The following is a 25,265-nucleotide window of genomic DNA, read 5'->3' on the forward strand; positions in this document are numbered from 1 at the left end:
AGCCATTCGGTCCCTAGTCCGTAGCGGTGCATTGGATTCTTCCGTCCTAAATGCAGGACTCCGCACTTCTCCTGGTTGAACCTCATCAGATTTCTTTTGGCCCAATCCTCCAATTTGTCTAGGTCCCTCTGTATGCTATCCCTACCCTCCAGCGTTTCTACCTCTCCTCCCAGTTTAGTGTCCTCTGCAAACTTGCTGAGGGTGCAATCCACACCATCCTCCAGATCACTAATGAAGATACTGATCAAAACCAGCCTGAGGACCGACCCTTGGGGCACTCCACTTGATACCGGCTGCCAATTAGACATGGAGCCATTGATCACTACACGTTGAGCCCGACGATCTAGCCAGCTTTCTATCCACCTCATCGTTCATTCATCCAGCCCATACTTCAACTTGCTGGCAAGAATACGGTGGGAGACCATGTCAAAAGATTTGCTAAAGTCAAGGAACAAGTCAAGGCATGGGTCAGGGGCACTGGTGCTGCTCCCACGTCCCCATTCTCAGGAACAGCAGAATCAGTGAAATGAACAGACATGAATACTGAGTGCTTTGTTCGGAGAGACCTGACCGCACACAGCAGGGAGGCCTGGACCCCCAACTGGGGTGCCTTGGGGAGTCAGTCTGTGCTCTCACAGTTGCTGCATCTTCCTTTTTCTGGCGAGAGCAGTCCGAATTGCCTGCTGAGTCTTGCGGTCGTCTCTGCCAATCCACATTGTACAGGAAAGGGAAAGTGGCAGGATACACACATGCCCGAAACTTAGGGAAGACAAGGCATACTGAGCTGTAAACCAGGAGAACATGAGTTCTAATCCCAGCTCTTCCCCTGGTGCAAATATTTTTTTGCCCTTCCCAACCACTAGTAACCCAGGGCTCACACCACCACCTTAGAAGAAGGCAGCTAGCATTTACCTGTTTTACAAATAACTAGGAGGTTCCAACAGGTCTCTACAGGTAGGCCTAGGACTAGAATCCATGTGCTTAATATGATAGACCCAATTCTCATCCACTTTGCCCTGCGGCCTTTCTGAAGCAATGTGCCAAATTATGTGCATGTGTAACCCCACTGATGCAGTGAGGCTTGGTGTCACTCTCTGGTGGTACACCACATATGGAGGATTCTGAGGGTAGGTCTACACTGCAAAAAGAAACAAGCCACACCTGTGGCAGCAAATCTCAGTGCCCGGATCAACGAACTGGTGCTGGCAGGGCTCACGCTATGGGGCTAAAATAGCAGCTCAGACATTCAGGTTTTGGCTAGAGCCCAGGCTCTGAAACCCCGTGAAAGGGGTTGAGGCCCCAGAGCCAGGCTCCAGCCCAAGCCCAAATGTTTACACTGCTATTTTCAGGGCCACAGGCCAAGCCCGCATCAGTTGACCTGGGCTCTGAGACTCACTGTTGAGGAGGGGGTTTTGCAGTGTGAACATAACCTGAGTCTATTACTACTTCCATGTTAATGGAGTTGGCTGTGCTTTTAGAGCCAAGCCTTGAATTCAGTCCTTGCAGACAACTCAGCCTGAAGTGTTATGTTTGGCTGTGATATCTACAACCACTACATCATACTGTGTCCCCAGTGCTAAGAACAGAAACCAGTAACCCTGATACGCAGCATCCCACCACTAGTTCCCAAACAGTTGTGTGCTTGGGACAAAATGTGTCATGTCTTTCTCGACGGGCTGACCCACACACAGGATATTAGCAAGCTTTCCTCACCCCTCACTTCCCATAGCTGTGGAAGTCTGTGTGTGGCTCTACAACTCATGGGTTCAAACTCTGTTAATGACTCTCACAATGTGAGGACTCTGCAATTAATATTGTTATCTTATATTGCAAACCATCCTACAGAGAGGTTGTCATAAATATAAAGGGAAGGGTAAGCACCTTTCTGTATACAGGGCTATAAAATCCATCCTGGCCAGAGGCAAAACCCTTTCACCTATAAAGGGTTAAGAAGCTAAGATAACCTCGCTGGCACCTGACCAAAATGACCAATGAGGAGACAAGATACTTTCAAATCTGGAGCTGGGGGAACAAAGGGTTCGTCTGTCTGTGTGATGCTTTTGCCGGGAACAGATCAGGAATGCAGCCTTACAACTGTTAGTAAGTAATCTAGCTAGAAATGCTTTAAATTTCCTTCTGTTGAATGGCTGATAAAATAAGCTGTGCTGGATGGAATGTATATTCCTGGTTTTGTCTCTTTGCATCTTAAGGTTTTGCCTAGAGGGATGCTCTATGTTTTTAATCTGATTACCCTGTAAGGTATTTACCACCCTGATTTTACAGAGGTGATTCTTTTACCTTTTCTTTAATTAAAATTCTTCTTCTAAGAACGAAAAGGAGTACTTGTGGCACCTTAGAGACTAACCAATTTATTTGAGCATAAGCTTTCGTGAGCTACAGCTCACTTCATCGGATGCTGTGACGAAGTGGGCCTGTTCTTAATGTTTCCTCTGAATATTGTGGGGGTGCCTCAGTTTCCCCTATGCAGTTCTTAAGTATCTAGGGGGTGGAGTAAGGGTGTATGATCATTGCAGAGCCCTAGAGGGCAGGTGTGTGCAGGGGTCTGGACACAGAGAATGGCCGACACCCTGTTTCCTGGCAACTGATGGCCTGGGCCCTTCCCCCCTGCAAGGTGAGAGCTGAAGGGTTGGAGAACAAAGGAATCAGGTGACCACCTGGCCCGGGAAAGGAACAAAGCCCAGAGGAGGAGGGGCTGGAGGGGGTTTTCAGTTTGGGGCTGGCTGGGACATGGAGTGAAGTGCAGACGTGGTTGTCTGGCTCACTGCCCCCCAAAATGGACCCAGCTGAGGGGTCCCATTCTCTGCACCTGCAAGCTCTGTTTTAGACCATGTTCCTGTCGTCTAATAAACCTTCTGTTTTACTGGCTGGCTGAGAGTCCCGTCTGACTGCGAAGTTGGGGTGCAGGACCCTCTGGCTTCCCCAGGAGCCCCGCCTGAGCGGACTCGCTGTGGGAAGCGCACGGAGGGGCAGAGGATGCTGAATGCTCCGAGGTCAGACCCAGGAAGGTGGAAGCTGTGTGAGCTGTGTGTCCTGCAGACAGGCTGCTCACAGAAAGGCGACTGCCCCAGAGTCCTGACTGGCTTCATGGGGAGCAGTTCCAGAGCATCGCCCGGGGACTCCGTGACAACTGGTGGCAGCGGTGGGATGTACTGCACCCCGTGGATGGTGCTTCCTGCAGTAAGTGACTGGGGAGCAGTAACACGAAGGGGGATTGCCGAGGACCAGGCCTGCTGAAGGCTCAGAGAGGAGCGGTTTCGGGGGGCGGTTAACCCCTGGGAGTGTGTGACCAGCGAGAAGGACTGTGCAGTAACAGGGTTCCCCTGGGGATTGCAGCGAGCAGTCCAAGGGGCGGAGGAGTCTGCAGCTCGACCCTGGCAAAGAGGTGGTGACCTCGAGAAGGGCTGTCACACTAGGGGTTCTCCCTGGAAACCGTGGGGAGCTGAGAGCACACAGGCCTGTGAGTCCACAACAACTTGGGAGGAGCGGAGTGATGGCCTGTCACCGTCTCCTTAAGAAGGACATTGTAACCCTGTGCAAAAAGAGAGGGTTGAGCGTTGGAAAGTTCACCAAAGCAGAGTTAATCGTGCAGCTGGAGGAGGATGACTGCTCTAAGGAACAGATTCCTGACCCCAACTGGGGCTATAGCAGGATCTGGGAGCAGCTGAAGCGGGAGCCAGGCATCGCCAAGACTCCTGTCCCCGACCAGACGAGGGTCTTCACGATCGGGTTCCCCATCAGGGGATCGAGACGGACGGGATTGGAGCGGAGTCTGAGAGAGCAAGAGGACCGTGGGAGACAGCGAGAGCCCGAGAAAGAGCTGCAGAAGCAGCAGCAGGATGAACTGGCGGTGGTGGGGCGGAGAGGCCGAGGGGACCTCCCCGGGGTGAGTGGGGATAGATCCCGGGGGGCCAGTTCTGCAGGGAACCTCGAGACTAAATTGCTGCCCCTAGTTAAGGGGGGGTGTGTGGATGCCCACCTCACTGCCTTTGAGCAGGCTGGAGATCTGAACCAGGGGGACCCTGCGGAAAACCCCGGTGTCTAGCTCCCTTGCTGGGTCCCAAGGCCACAGACTCCATCAGCCAGATGGGTGGGGAGGTGGACAGGCTCCCACTCCTGACCCCAACCTATATGTCTGTGTGGAGTTCCCTGGGGTCGGGCCCCTCGGACCCCCAGTGGGAGTGGAAGGTGATGGTCAATGGGGAGACATTCCTGGGGTGGCGAGATCCTGGGACAGAGAGAACTGGTGTCAGACCCTGGGTGGTGCAGCCTCAGAGGCTGAGGGCCTGTGTGAGCTGGGTGAGGGTCCCAGGGACGAAGCCCCTCGCCCTGCCTATGGCCCAGATCCCTGTGCAGACCCAGGAGGGGTTGGGCTGGCTGGCCGTTGGGGTGCCCCAGGACACCAGCTGCGAGACCCTGTTGTGGGGTGACTGTGTCTCTTTGGGACAGGATCCAGGCCCTGCTCCTGTAACTGCCGAGGGTTTGAATTTGAATCCAGGGAACCAATCGGTGGAGAGGGAAATGGTCAGTGAAAATGCAGATGACCTGGCTGGCAGCAGGGAGGAGCTGCTAGGCTCAGGCTACCTGCCTGCCTGTAACCAGACCCCTGGGACTCGGTGGGACAGAGAGATGCTCCCTGCCCCCTTGCACACCAGACTGGGGACTCTCGCTGGCTCTGATGCATTGAGGAAAGCAGCGAGCTTGCTGCCTGCCCCCACTGGGACAGCAAGGGCAGTGCTGAGCACAGTGGGAGCTGAGACCCCAGCTGAGTGGGGGGAGACACAGGCAGGGCAGGGGATCTGTGGGGAGTGGCAAGGTGCTTGGTAAGGGAAGTTTGGATGAGCCTAGGCAGCCTTGTGAGCTGATGGCTGTGTCCAGTCAGCAGGGTGGGAAGGCGAGGAGAGTGGAAGATGAGAGTCCCTGGACCTTACCTGTTAGCTGGGTGGAGAATTGGGACAGTGAAGGAAATGGGTCTCTGTCTGTCAGGGGTATTGACTTGCCTATGGAGGGAGCTACCCTGATCTCCAAGCAGTTGTCTGTGACCAGCCTTGTGTGCTGGGACAAAGGGAATGAGATCCCAACCTGTGTGTCTGGTAAAGGAGAAAGTGTGTCCGGCTCTTCTTGGTCTGTGGAGCAGACAGAAGGGGCCTTTCAGCCTGTGATGGTTGAGGGTCGTGCAGTTGTCTCAGAGCTGGTTCTGGATTCAGCTAAAGCCCAGGAAGGGAAGGGTCCTAAGTTTCTGTCTGCTCGGGAGAATGGCTCTGTAACTAGGTCGCATCCAGTTAGGGTCTATGTAAAATCCCCGAGACCAGACAATTCTGGTGCTTGTATTTTTGCCTGTTGCTAGTGTGTTGTTGGAAAGGGTGGAGCAACTCTGTCTAATCAGGGTGAGATCCTAGCCAGGGCACAAGGAGAGCATGAAGGTGTGTGATTGTGTTACCTACTGAGGGTGTGGAAACCTGTAGCAAGAAGGAAAAGATTCCTGAACTTGTGTGTGGCAAAGGGAAGGAGAATGCTTCTAACCTTTTATCTAGGAAGTCTGTAAGTTTGCCTGAAAGGGGATTGTGTAGGAATCCGCCTGATGGGCCAGAGGTGATTCGGGATGTAAGGGAGACCCAGAAAGAGTCTGTAGTTGCTCAGGAAAGTGTTCCCCTAGAGCAAGCCCTAGGTAAAGAGGGTAAGAGCAGAATTTCTGGGAGGGGTGAATTGTTGCATAGAAAAGCCCTTGGGAAAGGAATCCTCATGGAGTCTTTGCAAGCAGTTTACTGCAACTGAAGGGTGTGAAAATGATTTAATCAAGAAAGTTTCAGTTCCTAACAGCCAGAAATTTTCTGTTGTGAATGGATCCACTGACTTTCCTGTTGAAAGATCCAGTGTGGAGAGCTTTGAGAAGGTCTCAGATGGAGTGAAAGCTGTTAAGAAAGGTATACCGTCCTATAACCAAGTGGCTGTGTTTGGCCAGCTTGTTGGGGAGACAAGGTTGTTGGGAAAGGGATGTCTCCATGCTAGTTCTGTAAGTGAACAGTATGTGGCCCAGGTCAAGATGGGGGCCCTTAACCAAGAGAGCCCGAATTGCAGCCCTCCAGACTGGAGCTCTGGGAGAAAACCCAATCCCAGTTTGACCCCCTGGGGTTTTGGGGTGGCCAAAGGGCATGGGCTGCAGAAACCTTCCCACATGCAGCCTGCTAGTGCTATCGACCACCCCCGACCTAAGGGAGGGCGTGAAACTGGAAGGGCCTGGTGTAACTCCTACCAAGGAATGGGAGAGATGCTGGGGCATCCATGGGAACATTGGTGGCTTCAAACTTCCCCAGGTCACCGGGTAAAGTGACCCCGCTCAGTTCGATCTCGAAGGGGGGAGAGATGTGACGAAGTGGGCCTGTTCTTAATGTTTCCTCTGAATATTGTGGGGGTGCCTCAGTTTCCCCTATGCAGTTCTTAAGTATCTAGGGGGTGGAGTAAGGGTGTATGATCATTGCAGAGCCCTAGAGGGCAGGTGTGTGCAGGGGTCTGGACACAGAGAATGGCCGACACCCTGTTTCCTGGCAACTGATGGCCTGGGCCCTTCCCCCCCTGCAAGGTGAGAGCTAAAGGGTTGGAGAACAAAGGAATCAGGTGACCACCTGGCCCGGGAAAGGAACAAAGCCCAGAGGAGGAGGGGCTGGAGGGGGTTTTCAGTTTGGGGCTGGCTGGGACATGGAGTGAAGTGCAGACGTGGTTGTCTGGCTCACTGCCCCCCAAAATGGACCCAGCTGAGGGGTCCCGTTCTCTGCACCTGCAAGCTCTGTTTTAGACCATGTTCCTGTCGTCTAATAAACCTTCTGTTTTACTGGCTGGCTGAGAGTCCCGTCTGACTGCGAAGTTGGGGTGCAGGACCCTCTGGCTTCCCCAGGAGCCCCGCCTGAGCGGACTCGCTGTGGGAAGCGCACGGAGGGGCAGAGGATGCTGAATGCTCCGAGGTCAGACCCAGGAAGGTGGAAGCTGTGTGAGCTGCGTGTCCTGCAGACAGGCTGCTCACAGAAAGGCGACTGCCCCAGAGTCCTGACTGGCTTCATGGGGAGCAGTTCCAGAGCATCGCCCGGGGACTCCGTGACAGATGCATACTGTGGAAAGTGTAGAAGATCTTTTTATATACACACAAAGCATGAAAAAATACCTCCTCCCACCACACTCTCCTGCTGGTAATAGCTTATCTAAAGTGATCACTCTCCTTACAATGTGTATGATAATCAAGGTGGGCCATTTCCAGCACAAATCCAGGGTTTAACAAGAACGTCTGGGGGGGGGAGGAGGGTAGGAAAAAACAAGGGGAAATAGGTTACCTTGCATAATGACTTAGCCACTCCCAGTCTCTATTCAAGCCTAAGTTAATTGTATCCAATTTGCAAATGAATTCCAATTCAACAGTTTCTCGCTGGAGTCTGGATTTGAAGTATTTTTGTTGTAATATAGCAACTTTCATGTCTGTAATCGCGTGACCAGAGAGATTGAAGTGTTCTCCGACTGGTTTATAAATGTTATAATTCTTGACATCTGATTTGTGTCCATTTATTCTTTTACGTAGAGACTGTCCAGTTTGACCAATGTACATGGCAGAGGGGCATTGCTGGCACATGATGGCATAGATCACATTGGTGGATGTGCAGGTGAACGAGCCTCTGATAGTGTGGCTGATGTTATTAGGCCCTGTGATGGTGTCCCCTGAATAGATATGTTGGCAACGGGCTTTGCTGCAAGGATAGGTTCCTGGGTTAGTGGTTCTGTTGTGTGGTATGTGGTTGCTGGTGAGTATTTGCTTCAGGTTGAGGGGTTGTCTGTAGGCAAGGACTGGCCGGTCTCCCAAGATTTGTGAGAGTGTTGGGTCATCCTTCAGGATAGGTTGTAGATACAATTGGATACAATTAACTTAGGCTTGAATAGAGACTGGGAGTGGCTAAGTCATTATGCAAGGTAACCTATTTCCCCTTGTTTTTTCCTACCCCCCCCCCCAAGACGTTCTTGTTAAACCCTGGATTTGTGCTGGAAATGGCCCAACTTGATTATCATACACATTGTAATGAGAGTGGTCACTTTAGATAAGCTATTACCAGCAGGACAGTGGGTTTGTGTGTGGGGGGGGGGGGGTGAGAAAACCTGGATTTGTGCTGGAAATGGCCCAACTTGATTATCATACACATTGTAAGGAGAGTGATCACTTTAGATAAGCTATTACCAGCAGGAGAGTGGGGTGGGAGGAGGTATTTTTTCATGCTTTGTGTGTATATAAAAAGATCTTCTACACTTTCCACAGTATGCATCTGATGAAGTGAGCTGTAGCTCACAAAAGCTTATGCTCAAATAAATTGGTTAGTCTCTAAGGTGCCACAAGTCCTCCTTTTCTTTTTGCGAATACAGACTAACACGGCTGTTACTCTGAAACCTGTCTTCTAGGAACCTGATTGATTTTCCATTGTTCTTAAGATCCAAGGGTTTGGGTCTGTGTTCACCTGTACAAATTGGTGAGGATTCTTATCAAGCCTTCCCCAGGAAAGGGGGTGTAGAGCTTGGGGGGATATTTTGGGGAAAGACATCTCCAAGTGGGCTCTTTCTCTGTTCTTTGTTTAAAATGCTTGGTGGTGGCAGCATACAGTTCAAGGACAAGGCAAAGTTTGTACATTGGGGAAGTTTTAACCTAAGCTGGTAAGAATAAGCTTAGGGGGTCTTGCATGCAGGTCCCTACATCTGTACCGTAGAGTTCAGAGTGGGTAAGGAACCTTGACAGAGGTAAATTTGGATGGTGTGTTAATATTTGTTTTACTGGTGTAGTTTTAGGGTTTGTATTTTGTTTAATGGGAACTGTCCCTCTAAGAAGGTAGGACATTTAATTGTGCAGTGGGTTTGCTAGCAACTGAGCGCACTGGTGGGAGGCATTGCCTGTGTATGCAGAGAGGAGAAGACGCTGCCTGTGTGAGCTGCAGAAAAGTCTGCACTTGAACTGATCTTTCCAGACAGCAGCCTCACTTGCCAAGGGGTAGCAATAGTATGTATGGGGCCTGGCTGCTTCAGGATAGTGCTAATGAGCTCCGGAGCCTTTCTTCTGGAGGGCACCGGTTTGAATCCTACCTGGCTCAGGAGGGATTGACAGCAGTTCCCATCTAAGGGACGTCTGGTGGCCCCTGTCTGAGAGGAGTTTGTGAATCTCAGCTCCCATGACACACACTCATCCCTGTGCTTTACCCTGGCTGGCAGACTGGACTACCCGTGACGTGTAGGGGAAGGGGGAGGGCAGGTGTGTGTTGGCATGGGGAGGGCTGAGAGCAGGCAAGTGTGGGGCTGGTGCATCATGGACAGGTGGGGGTCAGCGGGCTGGCATTTTGTCAGTGCTGTTTGGACAGTAGTTCCCTGGAGTCGTGTTATCCTTTCCTGACCTGACACCTCATTTGATCGAGCCAAACCTATGGTGGTGAGTCCGTGCACCTTGTCTTCCCCCACAGCATTGCACCCTCCCTGGCAGCCCACCTGCACCCTGCTGCTCACCCATCCCGCTGGGCCTCCTTCTTCTCCAGGTCCTGGATGACATCCAGCAGCACCTTGATGGTTTGTTGGCTGGTCTCCAGCACCCCTTCCAGGGACTGCAGCTGTGACTGTAGGTCCCCCATTTGTCCGGGTCCCACGCTCACATGTCCCCGAGATGTTAGGAAATGCTCATCCCCCTTGGACAAACCCACTTGCCCTTTGGCTGCAGCCACCAATTGCAGAAGGTCCTGAACCTGGTGCAGAGTCTCCAGCTGCTCGGCTGTCAGACAGGGCTCGCCCAGCGGCTCGTTGCTCCAGGGGACCTCAGGAATCCGGGTGAATTGCTGTGTCCTTGGGGGGTGCCCCTGGCTGGATGTGGAGATCAGTTGCTGAGGCTCCTCCAAGTTCATGAGGCCACACTCAGTCTGGATAGCTTTTAGCCGGCTGCAGACACTGGGCCTTGCAGCCACAGGTTGGGACTGTCCACTGCTGGGAGCCTGGTGGCTGAGGGTGGCTGGTGTCTTCTTCAGCATGGTGGCTGTAGAACTGGGCTGGTTTGGTGGTGGCAGGACTGTGCTGGGGCTGTGGTTTGAAGGGAGGCAGCGGGGGCTGCCCCAGGACGAGCTGTGGCGTTGTTGCAGGGCAGCGGCGGGGTCTCCTTGGGAGGGACACTGAGCTGGTTGGCTGAGCCCATGGCTGCCGGTCATGCAGTTATGAGCAGGCTGGCATGGCAGGTCCTGCTCAGACTGGCTCCTGCTCCAAGGCTGTGGCTCTGCAGGTGGCCCAGGCTGTCCACATGGCACAGAGGGAGGGTGCAGGGGCCATGGAGCAGGGGCACCGTGGCTATCCTTAGGGCTCCCACAGTTCCTGGTGTATGCAGGGGGCTGGGAGGAGCAGAGGCTGGGGCTGGGCACTGGGGGGCAGCCCTTTTGCTGGGAGGTATAGTTGGCAGCGGTACACTTGATGGTCCCTGGATAAGGTGGGCAAGGAGCCCTGGGCGGTGGAGTCAGCCCGTGGCACAAAGTGGCATGTGGAGCGGGGCCTGGCTGCCCCTCTCTGCTGGTGTGCTGGGCGAGGGGGGAGGCAGGGAGGTGGTTGTGTGCGGAAAGGCTGGTGAGGGTGCACTGGGGGAGATCCCTGCTGGCTCTGGCAGAGGCGGGTGCCCTGGCTGGGCCCCTGCAGCCTGTCTGGCTCTTGCTGGGCTCCCAGGCGGTGGCCAGCACCTCCTCCTGGGTGAAGTCGCAGGTGCTCTTGCTGCAGACGCGGGAGGCTGGGCATTGCTGCTGGAGGCGGGGGGACGTCTGGATGGCCGTGCTCAGACACACCTTGCTGGGCACAGGCAGCGTCAGTGAGTGCGGCTTGGCCTGGTGCCAGCTCCATTGGGCGTCCGAGACATAGTTTGCCACCAGCTCCGGGGAGTCCCGGGGGGGCGTAGAGGCACATGGGGTGTTGGTGTCGGGTGTGGCTGCTGGCTCCTGGGGGGGGCTCACCTCCTCCCCAGGGTTACCGTCTACCAGGTCCTTGAAGCGCACCTGCTGGGTGCGGCTGCGTCGGCGCTTGAGGCGGGTCTCGATGTCGGGCGAGTCGCGGTTGAGCAGCACCGAGCGTACTGTCATGGCTTTCTCCGGGCTGCCCTCACTTCTCCGAGCCAGGCAGGGGCTGGTCTCCTTACTGACCATCTCGTGCCGCCCCGCCCTCAGGCCCGAGGCTCCACGCCCATGCTCCTCCGTCCTGCTGCTTGGGAAGCTGCAGTACACGCGCTGCAACCTGGCGGAGGGAGCATCTCCTCCGCCTGTCAGAGCTGCGGCAGGAGACCCGTGCTAAGGGCTGCCCATGGCTTGGGCAGGGGGGCAGTTGGTTTCATCCTCTGCTGCCTGTGGGTCTCGCTGATGGACTGGCGACCAGGAGGAAAGCTGAAGAGGAGATGCAGCATTGAGGCTTCTTGGCATGCTGTCCTGGCCGTCCTGCCTCTGTCCTTTGCCCCTAAAGCTTCCGACAAAGTGCCCCAGCATAGCTGGCCCTGAGCCTGGTCTGGGGCACCAGGAGTCCATTCTCCTGGCTGCTTTTCCTTCTTAGTCACCCCCAGGGTTGGCCCCCCTGGGGGCAGGATGGCAGCAGGTCCAGGCCCAGCTCATGGCCCCTACGCTCCCTTGGACCTGCAGAGACAGAGAGAGACTGTGTGAGCATGGAGCCAGCACAGGAGCTGCAGCACGTCACGGTCTCCTCTCACGTTCCCTCCCAAGGGCAGCAAAGTTTCTAGCACACATGGCTGTCTCCGCACAGAGTTGCTGGCCCCTTTCGAGCCCTCCCTCTCAGCTCAGGCAAGATCACAAACCCAGAGAGACAGGTTCTGATCTCCCGCGCTGCCTCTTCAGCAAAAGGGGAAAAGGAAGCCCCTGTAGCATAAACACAGTACAAGTTCACAGCTCAATTCAAGCAGAAGAAACTGTTAAAAATAGCTCTGCCACAGTGGGGCTAAGTGCACCGAGCTCGGTGCAGGGCAGACAGGCTGTGCCAGGGAGCCAGCTCCACGCAGGGCAGTGACAGGCCGGGGTCCTGGGTGCAGGGAGCCAGCTTACACCAAACATGGTGAATGGGCCAGTGAGAGAATGTGCATCAGCCCTGAGCCAGCAGCCTTCCTGCTGCTCCACGGAGGGCACTGCTGGCAGTTCAGCAGGAGTCCAAGGGCTGCATCTGTTCCCATTTCGAATACAAAGAGGCAACCTGTGGGAACTACAAGTCCCTGCATGTTGCTTTTCTGAGTGGAAGGTGTCCAGCCCTTGCTCTTCCATTCAAGGGCACCCTCCCCCCCATCAATTCTGCTGATTCCCCTCAGTCTCAACCTGCTGCTCCCTCTCCCCATTCCAACCCTTGGCTCCCCCACACAAAGCAAGGCTGATGGTCCTCAATCCTGAACTTCAGTCCCCCCGCTACTCCAGGCCCGGGCGCTCTGCCTGCTGCCACCCATTATTCCTCCTGCTACTCCAGGCCCGGGCGCTCCGCCTGCAGCCGCCCCTCATTCCTCCTGGTTACTCCAGCCCCGGGCGCTCCACCTGCAGCCACCCCTCATTCCCCCCGGCTACTCCAGACCCGGGCGCTCTGCCTGCAGCCGCCCTTTATTCCCCCCACTACTCTAGGTGTGGGTGCCCGGGACAGTCCATAAAGCAATCTCGTCTGGAGGAGCAGGGACTTTTCCAACTCAGCTGTGTTGGGATTTTACTCAGAGACCCCCGCCTGCCACCTGGAGGCTCTAGGTTTGCCGTGCATTGTATCTAAATGACATGGCACAGAACCCTTCCCCTTCCCTCCCTTCAGGCACTGCAGCTGAGTTTAGGCCCCTATCGCTCCTCGTGTCAGAGGCAATTGGAGTCACTGGCCACTGCAGGGCCCTCGGTTCTATTTCTGTAAGCAATGGTAGATACAGCTACTAGCCCAGCCCAGGGCAGGAGAGTGCCCTAAGGTCTGTTTCATAATGCTGCACCCACCCGCACACATGCTTCCCAGCGTGGGCACCGACACGTCTTCCCTGCCACATCAGCTCTGCAGTGAGCACACACGCACCCATTCCCACTACCCCGACTGTGTGAGAGGCATGCACACCCGCACTCCACCACCCCTTGATCCCAAATCACACTCAGGCATACATCTCCTGCTGTACCCTATACCAACTCCAGTCATCTCCGCTCTCCTTCCATTCCTGCCTCCCGTCTGCCCCAGCTGGGTTTCCCCACTCCCTCCTGCATGCAGCACAGCACAGCACATGCTCAGCAGCCTTTCTTGAGTTGCCCCCTGCCACCCTCCAGGCAGCTCAGGGGATGTGGAAGAGTCTAACAGCTCATTTCAGAGAAGAACTCACGGAGAGGAACTGCTTTGGAGCTGCAGGGACAGTTAGAGCCACTAACACGCCAGGAGCAATGCTCCTTGGCCTTGCAATTTAAGCTGTGTTTACACTGCCACTTTCAGCGTTAAAACTTTAGTCGTTCAGGGGTGTGAAAAAACACCCCCTGAGCGAGAAACGTTTTAGCACTGAAAAGCACCAGTATAGACAGCTACCTCCGCTCTTTCGGGGTGGTTATTTTTTATCTCCAAGAGAGCTCTCCCCGGGCAATAAAGCATGACTACACTGCCCACGTCACCACAGCCGTGCTGTAACATGGGCAGTGTAGACATACACAAAGTGTCCCTGATGTCCAAGGTCTGTGAATATCCAGAGGTACCTGCTGAGTGGGCGAGGAGCAGAGCAACTCCAAAACCCCCCCGCGCCCCACACCCCTCCCTCCGCACCCTTCCAGTGCTGCTGCCTTGCTCCCTACAGCATGTGTGCAAGGCTGGGCCTGGTATAGAAGGGAACACCCCCTGCAGCCCGCATTCAGGCCCTGCTCCCTAGAGCACGCCCTGTCCTGCCCCCCACAGTGCCTCATTCTGGGAACTCTGCACAGCCGGCATTGCTGCGGCCACATCCCTTGCAGCTCGTTCTTGCTGTAACCAAGCTGACGACTCAGCAGAGTGGCCAAGAGTTAGCAGGTGCTGAGAACAAGCAAAGTTCCCAGCTGCTGAGTGAGCTGGATTCCCGACCCCTCCCGCAGCGAGCAGCAAGCTGCACAGCTCAGAGCTTAGCAAAACCAAACCAGAGCTGGGAGGGAGCTGTCTGATCCCTCCCGCCTTGGGGCATCCCCTTCTGGAGTGGTGGAGGGTGGTGCCCACAACCAGCCTGCCACCCAGTGCCTGATGCTGCAGCTTTCTGCTCAGCATTCTGCTCAACGCGCCACCCAGCCAGACGCCCAGTCGCAGGGCAATTTCCTTCCTGCTCTTGGAGCCGTGCCTAGACGTAGGGAGATGCTTGTAAGGCAGAATGAAATGAAGACACAATAGATGGGACACCTAGTTAGTATGGACAGCAACAGGCTGGAGAGAGTCATTACTCAAGGGACTGAGTGAGCTGCAACCTCCTTCTACAGCACCCAGCGCGCTGCTGTTCCCGAGAGCTGCAGGGTGGGAGCTGCAGCAGGGTGGGAGCCGCAGCAGGAGCCAGCCAGAGTCCAGTACAGCAGGCAGGAGGGGTTCAGGCAGTGCTGCCTAGTACAGTGAGAACCACCCCCACCCCGCTCTGGGGAAGGAAAGGGGAACATTGCACACACTGGCTGCCCTGAGAGCACTCACTCAGGGTTTATACACAGACCCCACCTCCCAAAGGCAACCCTGAGCTTCCCTGTGCATTTCTGAGCACAGCACAGCTGGCAGGAAGCACTGGGCGTGTGCCCTCAGTGGGACAAGGCTGCGGGACTCGGGCCATGCTGTCCTGGGGATGCCAAATAGGATGGGGGAGTAGCTGCAGGGGGAAGGGTCACTATGATTCTTGCCATAATAAACTGATGGCTCCATCCAGTGCATGGACCCCCTGCCAGGGAGGCCCCATTCACTCTCGGAGGCCATTTTCTAAGTCTCTGCCTGAGCTTAAGCCATGGCAGGTGCCTGCCATGGACAGGTCAAACCAGACCTTGGGCTCTACCAACTCCCCCAAGGGCACCCAGCAGGCCCGTGGACACTAAGCCAGGTCTTCTGAGTCCCAGTCCAGTGCGATCCACTGGCATTTGCTAACTTGAGTGCTTGACTTGGGTTGGGGCAAGGGGCTGTAGGTAGTACATTGGGAGGGGAGTGCCAACTCAGCGATCTGTCACTCTGGTAATGGCTTTGTTCTCTCCCTGTAAGAGACTGGGGACCCTAGTATTTATTGTATGCATTATGGTAACTCCTAGGAACCCCAGTCAGAGATCAGAGACCTATTGTGCTGTGCACTGTACAAAGTACAGTCCATGCTCCAGAGAACTCAGGCTGAGCATCAGACAGGATATGACAGGAGCATGGACGAGAGATGGGGGTAGCACTGATTGCAGTGACACCTCCCCTCCCCCAACTCATGTCACATCAGTATTGGGACACAAGTGACAGGAGATGGAGGAAGTCATTGCAACCAGTAGTAGGCACTTATCGATATCACAAATGCCCCACAGAATTGGTCAGTGATGCACAATGTGGGAATTGAGGGCAGGGCTAGCAGCGGGGTCAAGGAGCGCTGGCAGAGTTAGGTGTCGGGAAGTTTTCACAGGACCTGCCCTTGTCTGTACTATGGTGTAGCTGATGCTTCTCCTTTGAGTTCTGTCTGCACAGAGTACACAGGGAGCCCTCTGTATTGTAGTCATCACCCCTCAAGAGCAGTGACCATTGAAGCTGTGCATACTGCCCTGATGAGGTACGTCTACACAGCATTCTGGAGCGAGTGGGAGTGAGCCCCACAGCCCGGGGTCAATAGACATGGGCTAGTGGGGCTCGCACGAGCAATAGCTGTGTACACAGAGCACTGAAGTTGCAGCTCGGGCTGGAGCTCATGCTCTGAAGCCCAACCCCCTCCCTAGGCTTCAGAGGACTGGTGAAAGCTAGGTGCTTATAGGTCTGTCAGCCCGACGTTGATCCAGGACACAATACTGGAATAGCAGATATAGGACTCAGATGATAAAGGAAGGAAGGTAATATAACTAATGACAATAAGCACAGGTATATGGAAGACAGATCCTGACTGACTTGGGATCTTGTTTTGATGAGATTACAAGTTTGGTTGTTTAAGGTAATAGTGCTGATGTACTACACTTAGACTTGGTACTTTGATTAAGAAACTAGAATGATACAAAATCAACATGGCACAAATTACATTGATTAAAAACTGGTTAACTGATAGGTCTCAAAATGTAACCGTCAATAGAGAATCATCATCGAGCAGGTATGTTTCTAGTGTAGTTCCACAAGGATCAGTTCTTGGCCCTGTGCTATTTAATATTTTTATCAATAACCTGGAAGAAAAACTCATCTCTGATGAAGTCTGCAGATGACACAAAGATTGGCGGGGAGGGGTGAAGCAAGCAGTGAAGAGGACAGGTCACTATAGAGAGTAATCTAAGATGGGCACAACTAAACAGTGTGTGTTAATATGGCCAAATGGAGAAACAAAGGATGCAGGCCATACTGACATGATGGGGGATTCTATGCTAGGAAGCCGCGACTCTGAAAATAACTTTGGGACATCAGGTGGATAATCAACTGAACGTGAGGTCCCAGTGTGACACTGTGGCCAAAAGGGCTAGTGTGAGCATTGGATGCGTGAACAGGGGAATCTCAAGTAGGAATAGGGATATTATATTCCCCCTGTATTTGGCACTGGTGCAAACATGATAACGTGTACAGTTCTGGTGTAGCAGAAGTTGACGTATCTTAGATTGACTTACTTAGAATCACTTACTTCATGTCCTCGCAGCACGGGATCAACGGTGGCTGCTCCCCAGTCGACTCTGCTTCCGCCTCTCGCCCTGGTGGAATTCCGGAGTCGACAGCAGAGCGATCGGGGATCGATCGCTACCCGCCGATCCGGTGGGTAGTGTAGACATGGCCTTAGGCATATACCCCCTTCTCTTTTCTTCTCCTCTCCTCTCCCCCCCACCCCCCCAAATGATGTCTTAGAAGAGTTTAGCTTCAGAATCAAGGCCTGGGACCTGAAAGCCCCTGAATCAACCTCTGCCATCAAGGATGGAGTCTGTTGATCAGTCCTGTAGCCCTCAGGATCCCTGCAGCTGCCATCCAACTTGGGTTATATCCAGTGTCTGATTCCTCAAGATCAATGGCTACCTTGTCTGGTGCATGGACAGCTCCTCCATGGACACCAATAACATGGCCTGTAACATGCCACCTTATTCCTGTGGAGCTGATCTGCTGGTTCTGGTCAATCCAACAGAAAAACCAGACGACATTGTTTCCACATCTGCAACCTCCCTTGTTAGGGACTCTGGGGATCATCCTCCTAAGAGACAGACCCCAGCTCCACAAATAGCATCTAGGGATGTCTGTATCCTCCCAAATTACTGTGAGTAAGGTGTCTGATGACCAAGAAACAGCCAACTTCCTGCCTTTCCTCATCACCACCTGAGGAAGCAGTGCGGACCTCCTCCTCTTCCCTGGCGCCCCCAGACTCCAAGAATTTTCAAGGCCTTCTGGGGACCTCGGAGGAGAACTGCCCCAGTGATTATCTGACATGTTTGAGTCTCAGCACAGACCCTGAATGGAGGTCATTATCCATGAAGAACTTAAGGAACCATCGAAGGACTCCCCAGCCCAACACCGGGCCCTGTACCTCTGAAAAGGCAGACAAATTCCAGCTGTCCATCAAACAGACTTCAGGGGTTTTCTTCAGGCATCCACTTCCTAATTCCCTTGCAGTGTCTGCAGCTCAGGAGAAAGGAGAACTAGAGCAAACCTGTAAATCTACGCCTCGAGACATACGAAGCCAGACTAGATTTACTGGGGAGGAAACTGTACCCTTCTGTAGTTCTGCAGATGAGAATAGCTAACTGTCAGGCTCTGCTAGTGGCATACAACTTCTCCCTGGACTCAAATCTTCCCCTGAATTCTGAAAAGAAGGCAGAGGAGATGGTGATGGAGGGTCAATGGTCCGATGAAGCACAGGTGCTTATGACACAGAAATCAAGCCCACAACAGAAGTAGTCAATGAGGAAGCTTCATCACATCCTGGCTCTGAGAAGACTCTGTGCTGGAAGGACACATGCTTGCACATCATCACCAGGCCAGCTCACAGCAAGGCCCTTGGATTCTGCACAGCGGAAGATCTTTACCAGTACAAGAGTCTCCCTTTTGGCCTTTCTTATTGGTCATTAAGTGTCTAACCATCGTAGCACCTCATATAAGCAGCCAAGGGATCCACATGTATCTTTATTTAGGTGACTCTATGAGGAGTTCTGCAGACAGACAGCTAGCTCCCTCTCCACTCCCTGGGACTAGAAGAGTCTCCGTTCACATCAGTGGAGCCAACAGCCCTCATAGGAGACACCACCAATTCAATCGTAAGTTCAGCACATCTGCCACAGGACTAATGCAAACAATTCTGGCAGTGTTTTAGTACAGCTCAATGTAAGCATCTACATCTAGGAACAAAGGATGCAGACCAAGGTTCAGGGGTGACTTGATCACAGTCTGTAAGTACCTACATGGGGAACAAGTATTTCTTCAATCTTCCAAAGAAAGGTATAAGATGATCCAATGGCTGGAAGTTGAAGCTAGACAAATTCAGACTGGAAATAAAGTGTAAATTTTTAACAGGAAGGGTAATTACCCACTGGAACAACTTACCAAGGGTCATGATGGATTCTTGATCACTGGCCATTTTAAAATCAAGATTGGATGTTTTTCTAAAAGATCTGCTCTGGGAATTATTTTGGGAAAACTTCATGGCCTGTGTTATTCAGGTCAGATTAGATGATCTCCATGTTCCCTTCTGGTCATGGAATAAATGAATCTATGAATTCACCTCTTCAGGTCTTTAATAAAAAACACACACACTCTACACCTCTTCTGGAAACTTATGGGGTTCGTGGTGTCCTGTACCCTTATAATCTATTATCCAAACTCAACTTGAGATATCTCCAGTTAGTTAATTCTTCAGGCCAGCGATCATGTGTCGTGGTTACATTGCCCTTCTATCTTCCAACTTCTATCTGCAATGGTAGTATCAGGCTAGGAACCTTACTCTCATCACCCGACAATACAAGGCCTGTGGAAGCCTACAGAGGCCCAACTATCTGTCTGTCTTAGGTATTTACATAGCCCCCATTTATGCTAAATGGGAGAGCTCCATAATCCTTTATGTATTTATCCACACAACACCCCTGGGAGGTCGGGAATTACTAGTATCCCCATTTTACAGATGGGGAACTGAGGTACAGAGAAGCTAAACAACTTGCCAAGGCCACACCGGAAGTCTGTGGCAGAGGAGGGGTGACATATCAGTGGGTGGGAATTAGGAGCAGTTTGTATGCCAAGGCTTTTCTTCCTCACATCAATGCAGAAGTAGTTCAGCATCTCATACACAGACTACAGCCACTGTTGGAGGGGGAGCTCTGTTCAGTCTTTGATGTCTTCTAGATGTCAAGAAACAGTCCAGTTTGCGAAATGGGATCTAATGATGACCTCCTCACTGGTGGCTGTCTGTCTCCTAGACAGAAGTGGCAGGTTCCAGCACAAGTGCTTCCCCAACAACTTGGGGAACAACCTCAGACAGACCTATCTACACAAGACACATCACCAATGGCAACAGTTCTGTTCCAGGCAGAGAACAGACTCTGGGGAGTGATCCAGCGCGCCAGCCTGGCCTGGAGCATAGCAGTTCTACAGGGTCCCTCCCATGCTTCCAATTTCCAGAGCAATAATCAGAAAAATAAAACAGGCCATGACCTGAGGGCTACTGCCAGCCATAAAACAGGTTCATCACTACTGGTATTCACATCTCCCAAACAGCACAACCCCTCCATAGCCCTGCTTGTCTGGATTACCTCTCCCAGAAACAGGGTCACATTGCCCATCCGAAGCCAAAATCTCTACAACTAGGAGACTGCCTGGTGGCAAAACCTGACAGACTGGGACTGGGCGTGTGCCTCAACGAGCAGCCAACCTTATCAGAGAGCCATGGACTGTCTACAAGGCAAACTGCTGCACCAGACTGGAAAAAGTTCTGTCCCTGGGCACTTCGCAAACAGACAACTCCAGCACACGTATCTGCTGGCCTAGACTATTTGCCGTCATTGAGGAAATCTGAGGTGACCTTAAACACAGTCAAAATGAATCTGGCAACCATATCCACTTACCACATTCCTACTAACAGATCCTGGAGTTACGTGCTTTCTGGACGAGTGACCCACACTTTCTCACCACCAGGCACTGCCATCTTTTTGGGACATCGCCTGTCTCTGAAGACTACATTCCTTATAGTAATCACTTCAGCCAGGGTTGTCTTTGAGCCCCAGGCCAGAGTGGCTGATCCTCCCCCATAAGGATAAGATGACTCTATGCTGACTGCACAATTCCTGGCCCTAAAGAAAATGGGGAGTACTTGTGGCACCTTAGAGACTCACAAATGTATTTGGGCATAAGCTTTTACACAAGGTTTTAGCCCACGAAAGCTGATGCCCAAATAAATTTGTTAGTCTCTAAGGTGCCACAAGTCCTCCTCTTTTTTTTTTGCTGATACAGAGTAACACAGCTACCACTCTGAAACCTGACCCTAAAGAGAATCCCATCTCATAATCAATCCCTCATTTTACCTGTGTGCTTCCCTAAACCATATTCATTAGCAGGGAAGCCAGGATACATTGTTTAGATATGAAAAAGTGTCCTCCATTATTTTCTAGAGAGAAGTAAATCCCCTAGATCAGTGTTTCTCAATGACCGGTCCGTGGGCCAGCGCTGGTCCCTGAGATCTCCCTGACACAGTTTAGGAAGGCAGCAAGCCAGTGCCTGGTATCAAAAAAGTTCAGAAACACTGTCCTAGATTATTTGTGGCCTCTGAGTATTACCATAGTGTAAATCCTAAATAATTATAGTAATCCGTGAGGAAGATGACCTCTGCTCAGAGATATCTGACTCAATGAGGTTCTGCATTCAAACCTGTTACAACCTTGGAGGTGTACGTGACAGATTTAGAACACATCCCACCAGATCTAAAGCACGCCTCAAAATGAGTAGTCTCTCAGTTATGTCTGGTGGCTGCCTAGGATATACTTCCTGAGCTAAAGAATGCAATTCAGGGGACCAGCATCACAGTTCCCCTGAGACCCACCCCTCAGGGTAGTGCTATGGAGAGGGGATCTCTGCTAGCAGTCCTTGAAGGCAAAGAGAGGTTACTTGGGCTAAGTGCGGCTCTCCAAGGAGACTCACTCTCACTTCTTCAGAACATGCCAAGGGGGACAGCAGCTTGGGTTGGAGCATTTGGTTCCAGGAGAGCATGTGTGCTCCTCAAGAGACGGTTCTCACTTTGGCACCAAGGGTTTTGTGTTCCCTGGCTGGTGACACTCACAAGGCGAGCCCAGTTCCTGCTGCCTGGCTTCTTTGGATTGGTTAGGGTATCTCTCCACAGAACAAGCTGGGCACAGGCTGAATTACCCGGCTAGCACTGGGAACAGCAGTAGTGAAGACAATGCAGTGTGTGCGTCAGCGCAAGCAGGAAAGCCTGGCATGGCCCCGAGGCACACACTCCCATGCTGCACTGTTGTTACCCACGCTAGCGGCATTCAGGCCAGCTGGGTAGGCCAGTCCATGCTGGTTACACATACCCTCTGTCACTTATCCCCACCTGACCCATGAAAGGAAGAAAATGGCACCATTGCGCCCTCTCTTTCCTCAGGGTCTTGACAGTCCCTGCTCTTAGCATCAGTGTCACCTCCCCAGAGCCTCTCCTGAGGATTCCCTGCCTCTGGCACTCTTTGCCAAGGTTGGTAGTGGGGGCAGGGATGGTAGAGAGGTCTCTGGAAACCAACCACTTCAATCGCTTCTGAGGCCCTGCTCTGTTCCTAGTTCTCAGGCACAAAGGCCCCAACCAGGACACAGCAGAAAAAGCTGCCGGAAACACCCGCTAGCAGAAATGGCGTCTAACCTCAGACCCACGGGTCAGGAATGCACAGCTCAGAAAGTGACAGGCCCAGGACCAGGGTGAGACAGAAGCACACGTGGGTCTCAGCTGATGGACATGTCTCCTGAAGAGGGACAGCAGAGAGGGAGGTGGTTGCTCTCTGGACTGGCACGCTCTCCCTGGATCTCCCACACGTTAGTGACTGAGCAGAGATGCATCCGATGAAGTGAGCTATAGCTCACGAAAGCTTATGCTCAGATAAATTTGTTAGTCTCTAAGGTGCCACAAGTCCTCCTTTTCTTTGAGCAGAGATGGAGGCTGAAACAGGCTGAGGCAGCGAGAAAGGGCAGCCTGAGCAGAGGGCGCGGACATGAGCTATCCAGGGAACTTTGGTCTTTCCAACAGCAAAAGTCACTAGTCCGAGAAGCTGGGGCAGATTTATTTCTTCCTGGAGCCTCTAGCTCCTCCAGCCAGGGGCTACGTCTCCTGTCTAGACTGGGCTGCAGACACCATGCCCTCACTCCAAGGAAGGAAAGGGCAGGTATGGGGATCTCTCCCCAGAACCAGTGTTTCCTGGCTACCTCCCTGACATGACGACAGGACAAAGCCAGGGGTTTGCAGCACCCCCAGAAGGTGGTACTGAGCCAGTGCTATTCCCCAGAAGCCAGACTGAACAGGAAATAGCCAAGGCAGCCGAGCTACCAGGGCCAGGTTCATTCAGTGTGGGGCAGCCTCTGCCCCTTCTACTAGCACATGGCTCCTTCCAGCCCACTCCAAAGGAGGGGCAACGGGGGGGGACACACATGCAGAGGGGTGTCAAGTCAACAAGGGCTAGAGATGCTCCCAGCAGGTTCCCCTTTTGGAATCTGTTTACTCTGCTGCTCCCTCAACCAGAGCAATGGGGAGGGGGAGAGACTCCCCCGGAGAAGTGCTGGGAGCCCCATCGGCCAAACACTAGCAGCAGATGGAAAGGAGCCAACCCTGCCCCAGTGCCTGGGAGCGGATGGGGTCCTACAGCTCGAGGGTCCCAGACCTCACAAGGCTGGGCACCTCACGTACCCTTTGAAAACAGGGAGTGTAGGTCAGAGCTCAGCAAACTCCTTACCCAGCCAACTACCCCACCCAGGCCCTTCCAGCCCCAGTGACCCTCACCAGCCTCGTGTGACCACCCTGGCCACCAGTGGTTTCCCCAGCACTGCTCACCCATCCTTGCTCCCCCACCCAGCCCCTGTGACCCCAATGGGAGTACATAAGGCCTGGCACTGAGCTGGAGCTGGTTCCATGACTGCAGCTTTCTGAGCCACCCCCCAGGGCACTGACCAGGCAGTGCGGACAGAGCCAGTGCCCCTCAGAGGGCAAAACCTGGCACCCAGGCTCCACCCATCTTGATTCAAGGGACCCGTGGCTCAGAAACTGGGTCCTGTGGACCTGTTGTTCCTAGGACACCGCAACACCAGCCCCAGGCTCCCCATGCCCCCTGGCTCCTAATACTCTTTAGCTCCCCCTACAGACCCGGGTCCCCGGACTCCCCATACCCTGCACTCCCCCTGCCCTGTAGCCCCCTGTCCCTGGGGTCCCCCCAGGCTTCTCATGGCCCCCAGCTCCTAATGCCCTGTAACTCACCCACTCCCCATGCCCCGGAGTCCTGTGTCCCTTCCTCCCACACAGCTCCCTGTCCTGTATGCTCCCCCGTGCCCTGGGCTCCCCCACCCCCAGGCTCCCCCCATGCCCTGTGCTCCCCTGGGCTCCCCCCCATGCCCTGCGCTCCCCCCGGGCTGCCCATACCTGCAGCCCCATGATCCTGTACGCTCCCCGTGCCCTGCGCAGCCTGGGCTCCCCCTGTCCGTGTGCTACCCATACCTGCAGCCCCATGTTCCTGTGCTCCCCCTGTGCCCCTTCACTCCCCCCGTGCCTTGTGCCCCCCCCGGGTTCCCCCCCATGCCCTGCGCTCCCCCTGGGCTCCCTCCATGCCCTGCGCTCCCCCTGGGCTCCCCATACCTGCAGCCCCATGTCCCTGTGCTCCCCCTGTGCCCCTTCACCCCCGCGTGCCCTGCGCTCCCCCCGGGCTCCCCCGTGCCCTGCGTCCCCATGTCCCCGCGCCCTGCTCTCCCCCCGTGCCCTGCGTCCCCATGTCCCCGCGCCCTGCTCTCCCCCCATGCCCTGCGCCCCCATGTCCCCGCGCCCTGCTCTCCCCCATGCCCTGCGCCCCCATGTCCCCGCGCCCTGCTCCCCCCCCCGTGCCCTGCGCCCCCATGTCCCCGTGCCCTGCTCTGCCCCCCGTGCCCTGCGCCCCCATGTCCCCGCGCCCTGCTCTCCCCCCCGTGCCCTGCGCCCCCATGTCCCCGCGCCCCGCTCTGCCCCGTGCCCTGCTCTCCCCCCCGTGCCCTGCGCCCCATGTCCCCGCGCCCCGCTCTGCCCCGTGCCCCCATGTCCCCGCGCCCCGCTCTGCCCCCGTGCCCTGCGCCCCCATGTCCCCGCGCCCCGCTCTGCCCCCGTGCCCTGCGCCCCGCTCTCCCCCCGTGCCCTACGCCCCCATGTCCCCGCGCCCCGCTCTCCCCCCGTGCCCTGCGCCCCCATGTCCCCGCGCCCCGCTCTCCCCCCGTGCCCTGCGCCCCCATGTCCCCGCGCCCTGCTCTGCCCCCGTGCCCTGCGCCCCGCTCTCCCCCCGTGCCCTGCTCTCCCCCCGTGCCCTGCGCCCCCATGTCCCCGCGCCCCGCTCTCCCCCCGTGCCCTACGCCCCCATGTCCCCGCGCCCTGCTCGCCCCCCGTGCCCTGCGCCCTGCTCTCCCCCCGTGCCCTGCGTCCCCATGTCCCCGCGCCCCGCTCTCCCCCCGTGCCCTGCTCTCCCCCCCGTGCCCTGCGCCCCATGTCCCCGCGCCCCGCTCTGCCCCCGTGCCCTGCGCCCCCATGTCCCCGCGCCCCGCTCTGCCCCCGTGCCCTGCGCCCCCATGTCCCCGCGCCCCGCTCTCCCCCCGTGCCCTGCGCCCCCATGTCCCCGCGCCCCGCTCTGCCCCCGTGCCCTGCGCCCCCATGTCCCCGCGCCCTGCTCTGCCCCCGTGCCCTGCGCCCCCATGTCCCCGCGCCCCGCTCTCCCCCCGTGCCCTGCGCCCCGCTCTCCCCCCGTGCCCTGCTCTCCCCCCGTGCCCTGCACCCCCATGTCCCCGCGCCCCGCTCTCCCCCCGTGCCCTACGCCCCCATGTCCCCGCGCCCTGCTCGCCCCCCGTGCCCTGCGCCCTGCTCTCCCCCCGTGCCCTGCGCCCCCATGTCCCCGCGCCCCGCTCTCCCCCCGTGC

General features: G+C 55.0%; 2 protein-coding genes across 6 annotated transcripts in view; one reads left to right on the forward strand and one right to left on the reverse strand.

Moving 5' to 3' along the window:
* LOC125635193 (dedicator of cytokinesis protein 2-like) overlaps window positions 1-25,265 on the forward strand; it is a 344,043-nt gene that overhangs the window by 214,975 nt on the left and 103,803 nt on the right. The window lies entirely within an intron of this gene.
* The window catches only part of LOC125635196 (uncharacterized), a 38,149-nt gene that overhangs the window by 11,656 nt on the left and 1,228 nt on the right, over window positions 1-25,265 (reverse strand). For 2 of the 3 annotated variants that reach the window (XM_048846571.2, XM_048846570.2), the window contains exon 2: window positions 9,535-11,669. In XM_048846571.2, the coding sequence (XP_048702528.1) occupies window positions 9,535-11,192 (1,658 nt within the window). In that variant the 5' untranslated portion in view covers window positions 11,193-11,669. Of the gene's footprint in view, window positions 1-9,516; window positions 11,670-25,265 lie in introns of all 3 variants that reach the window. The other variant, XM_048846573.2, reaches the window with a different exon arrangement.

Source organism: Caretta caretta, chromosome 4 (assembly GCF_965140235.1).
Source record: "Caretta caretta isolate rCarCar2 chromosome 4, rCarCar1.hap1, whole genome shotgun sequence".
NCBI lineage: Eukaryota > Metazoa > Chordata > Testudines > Cheloniidae > Caretta > Caretta caretta.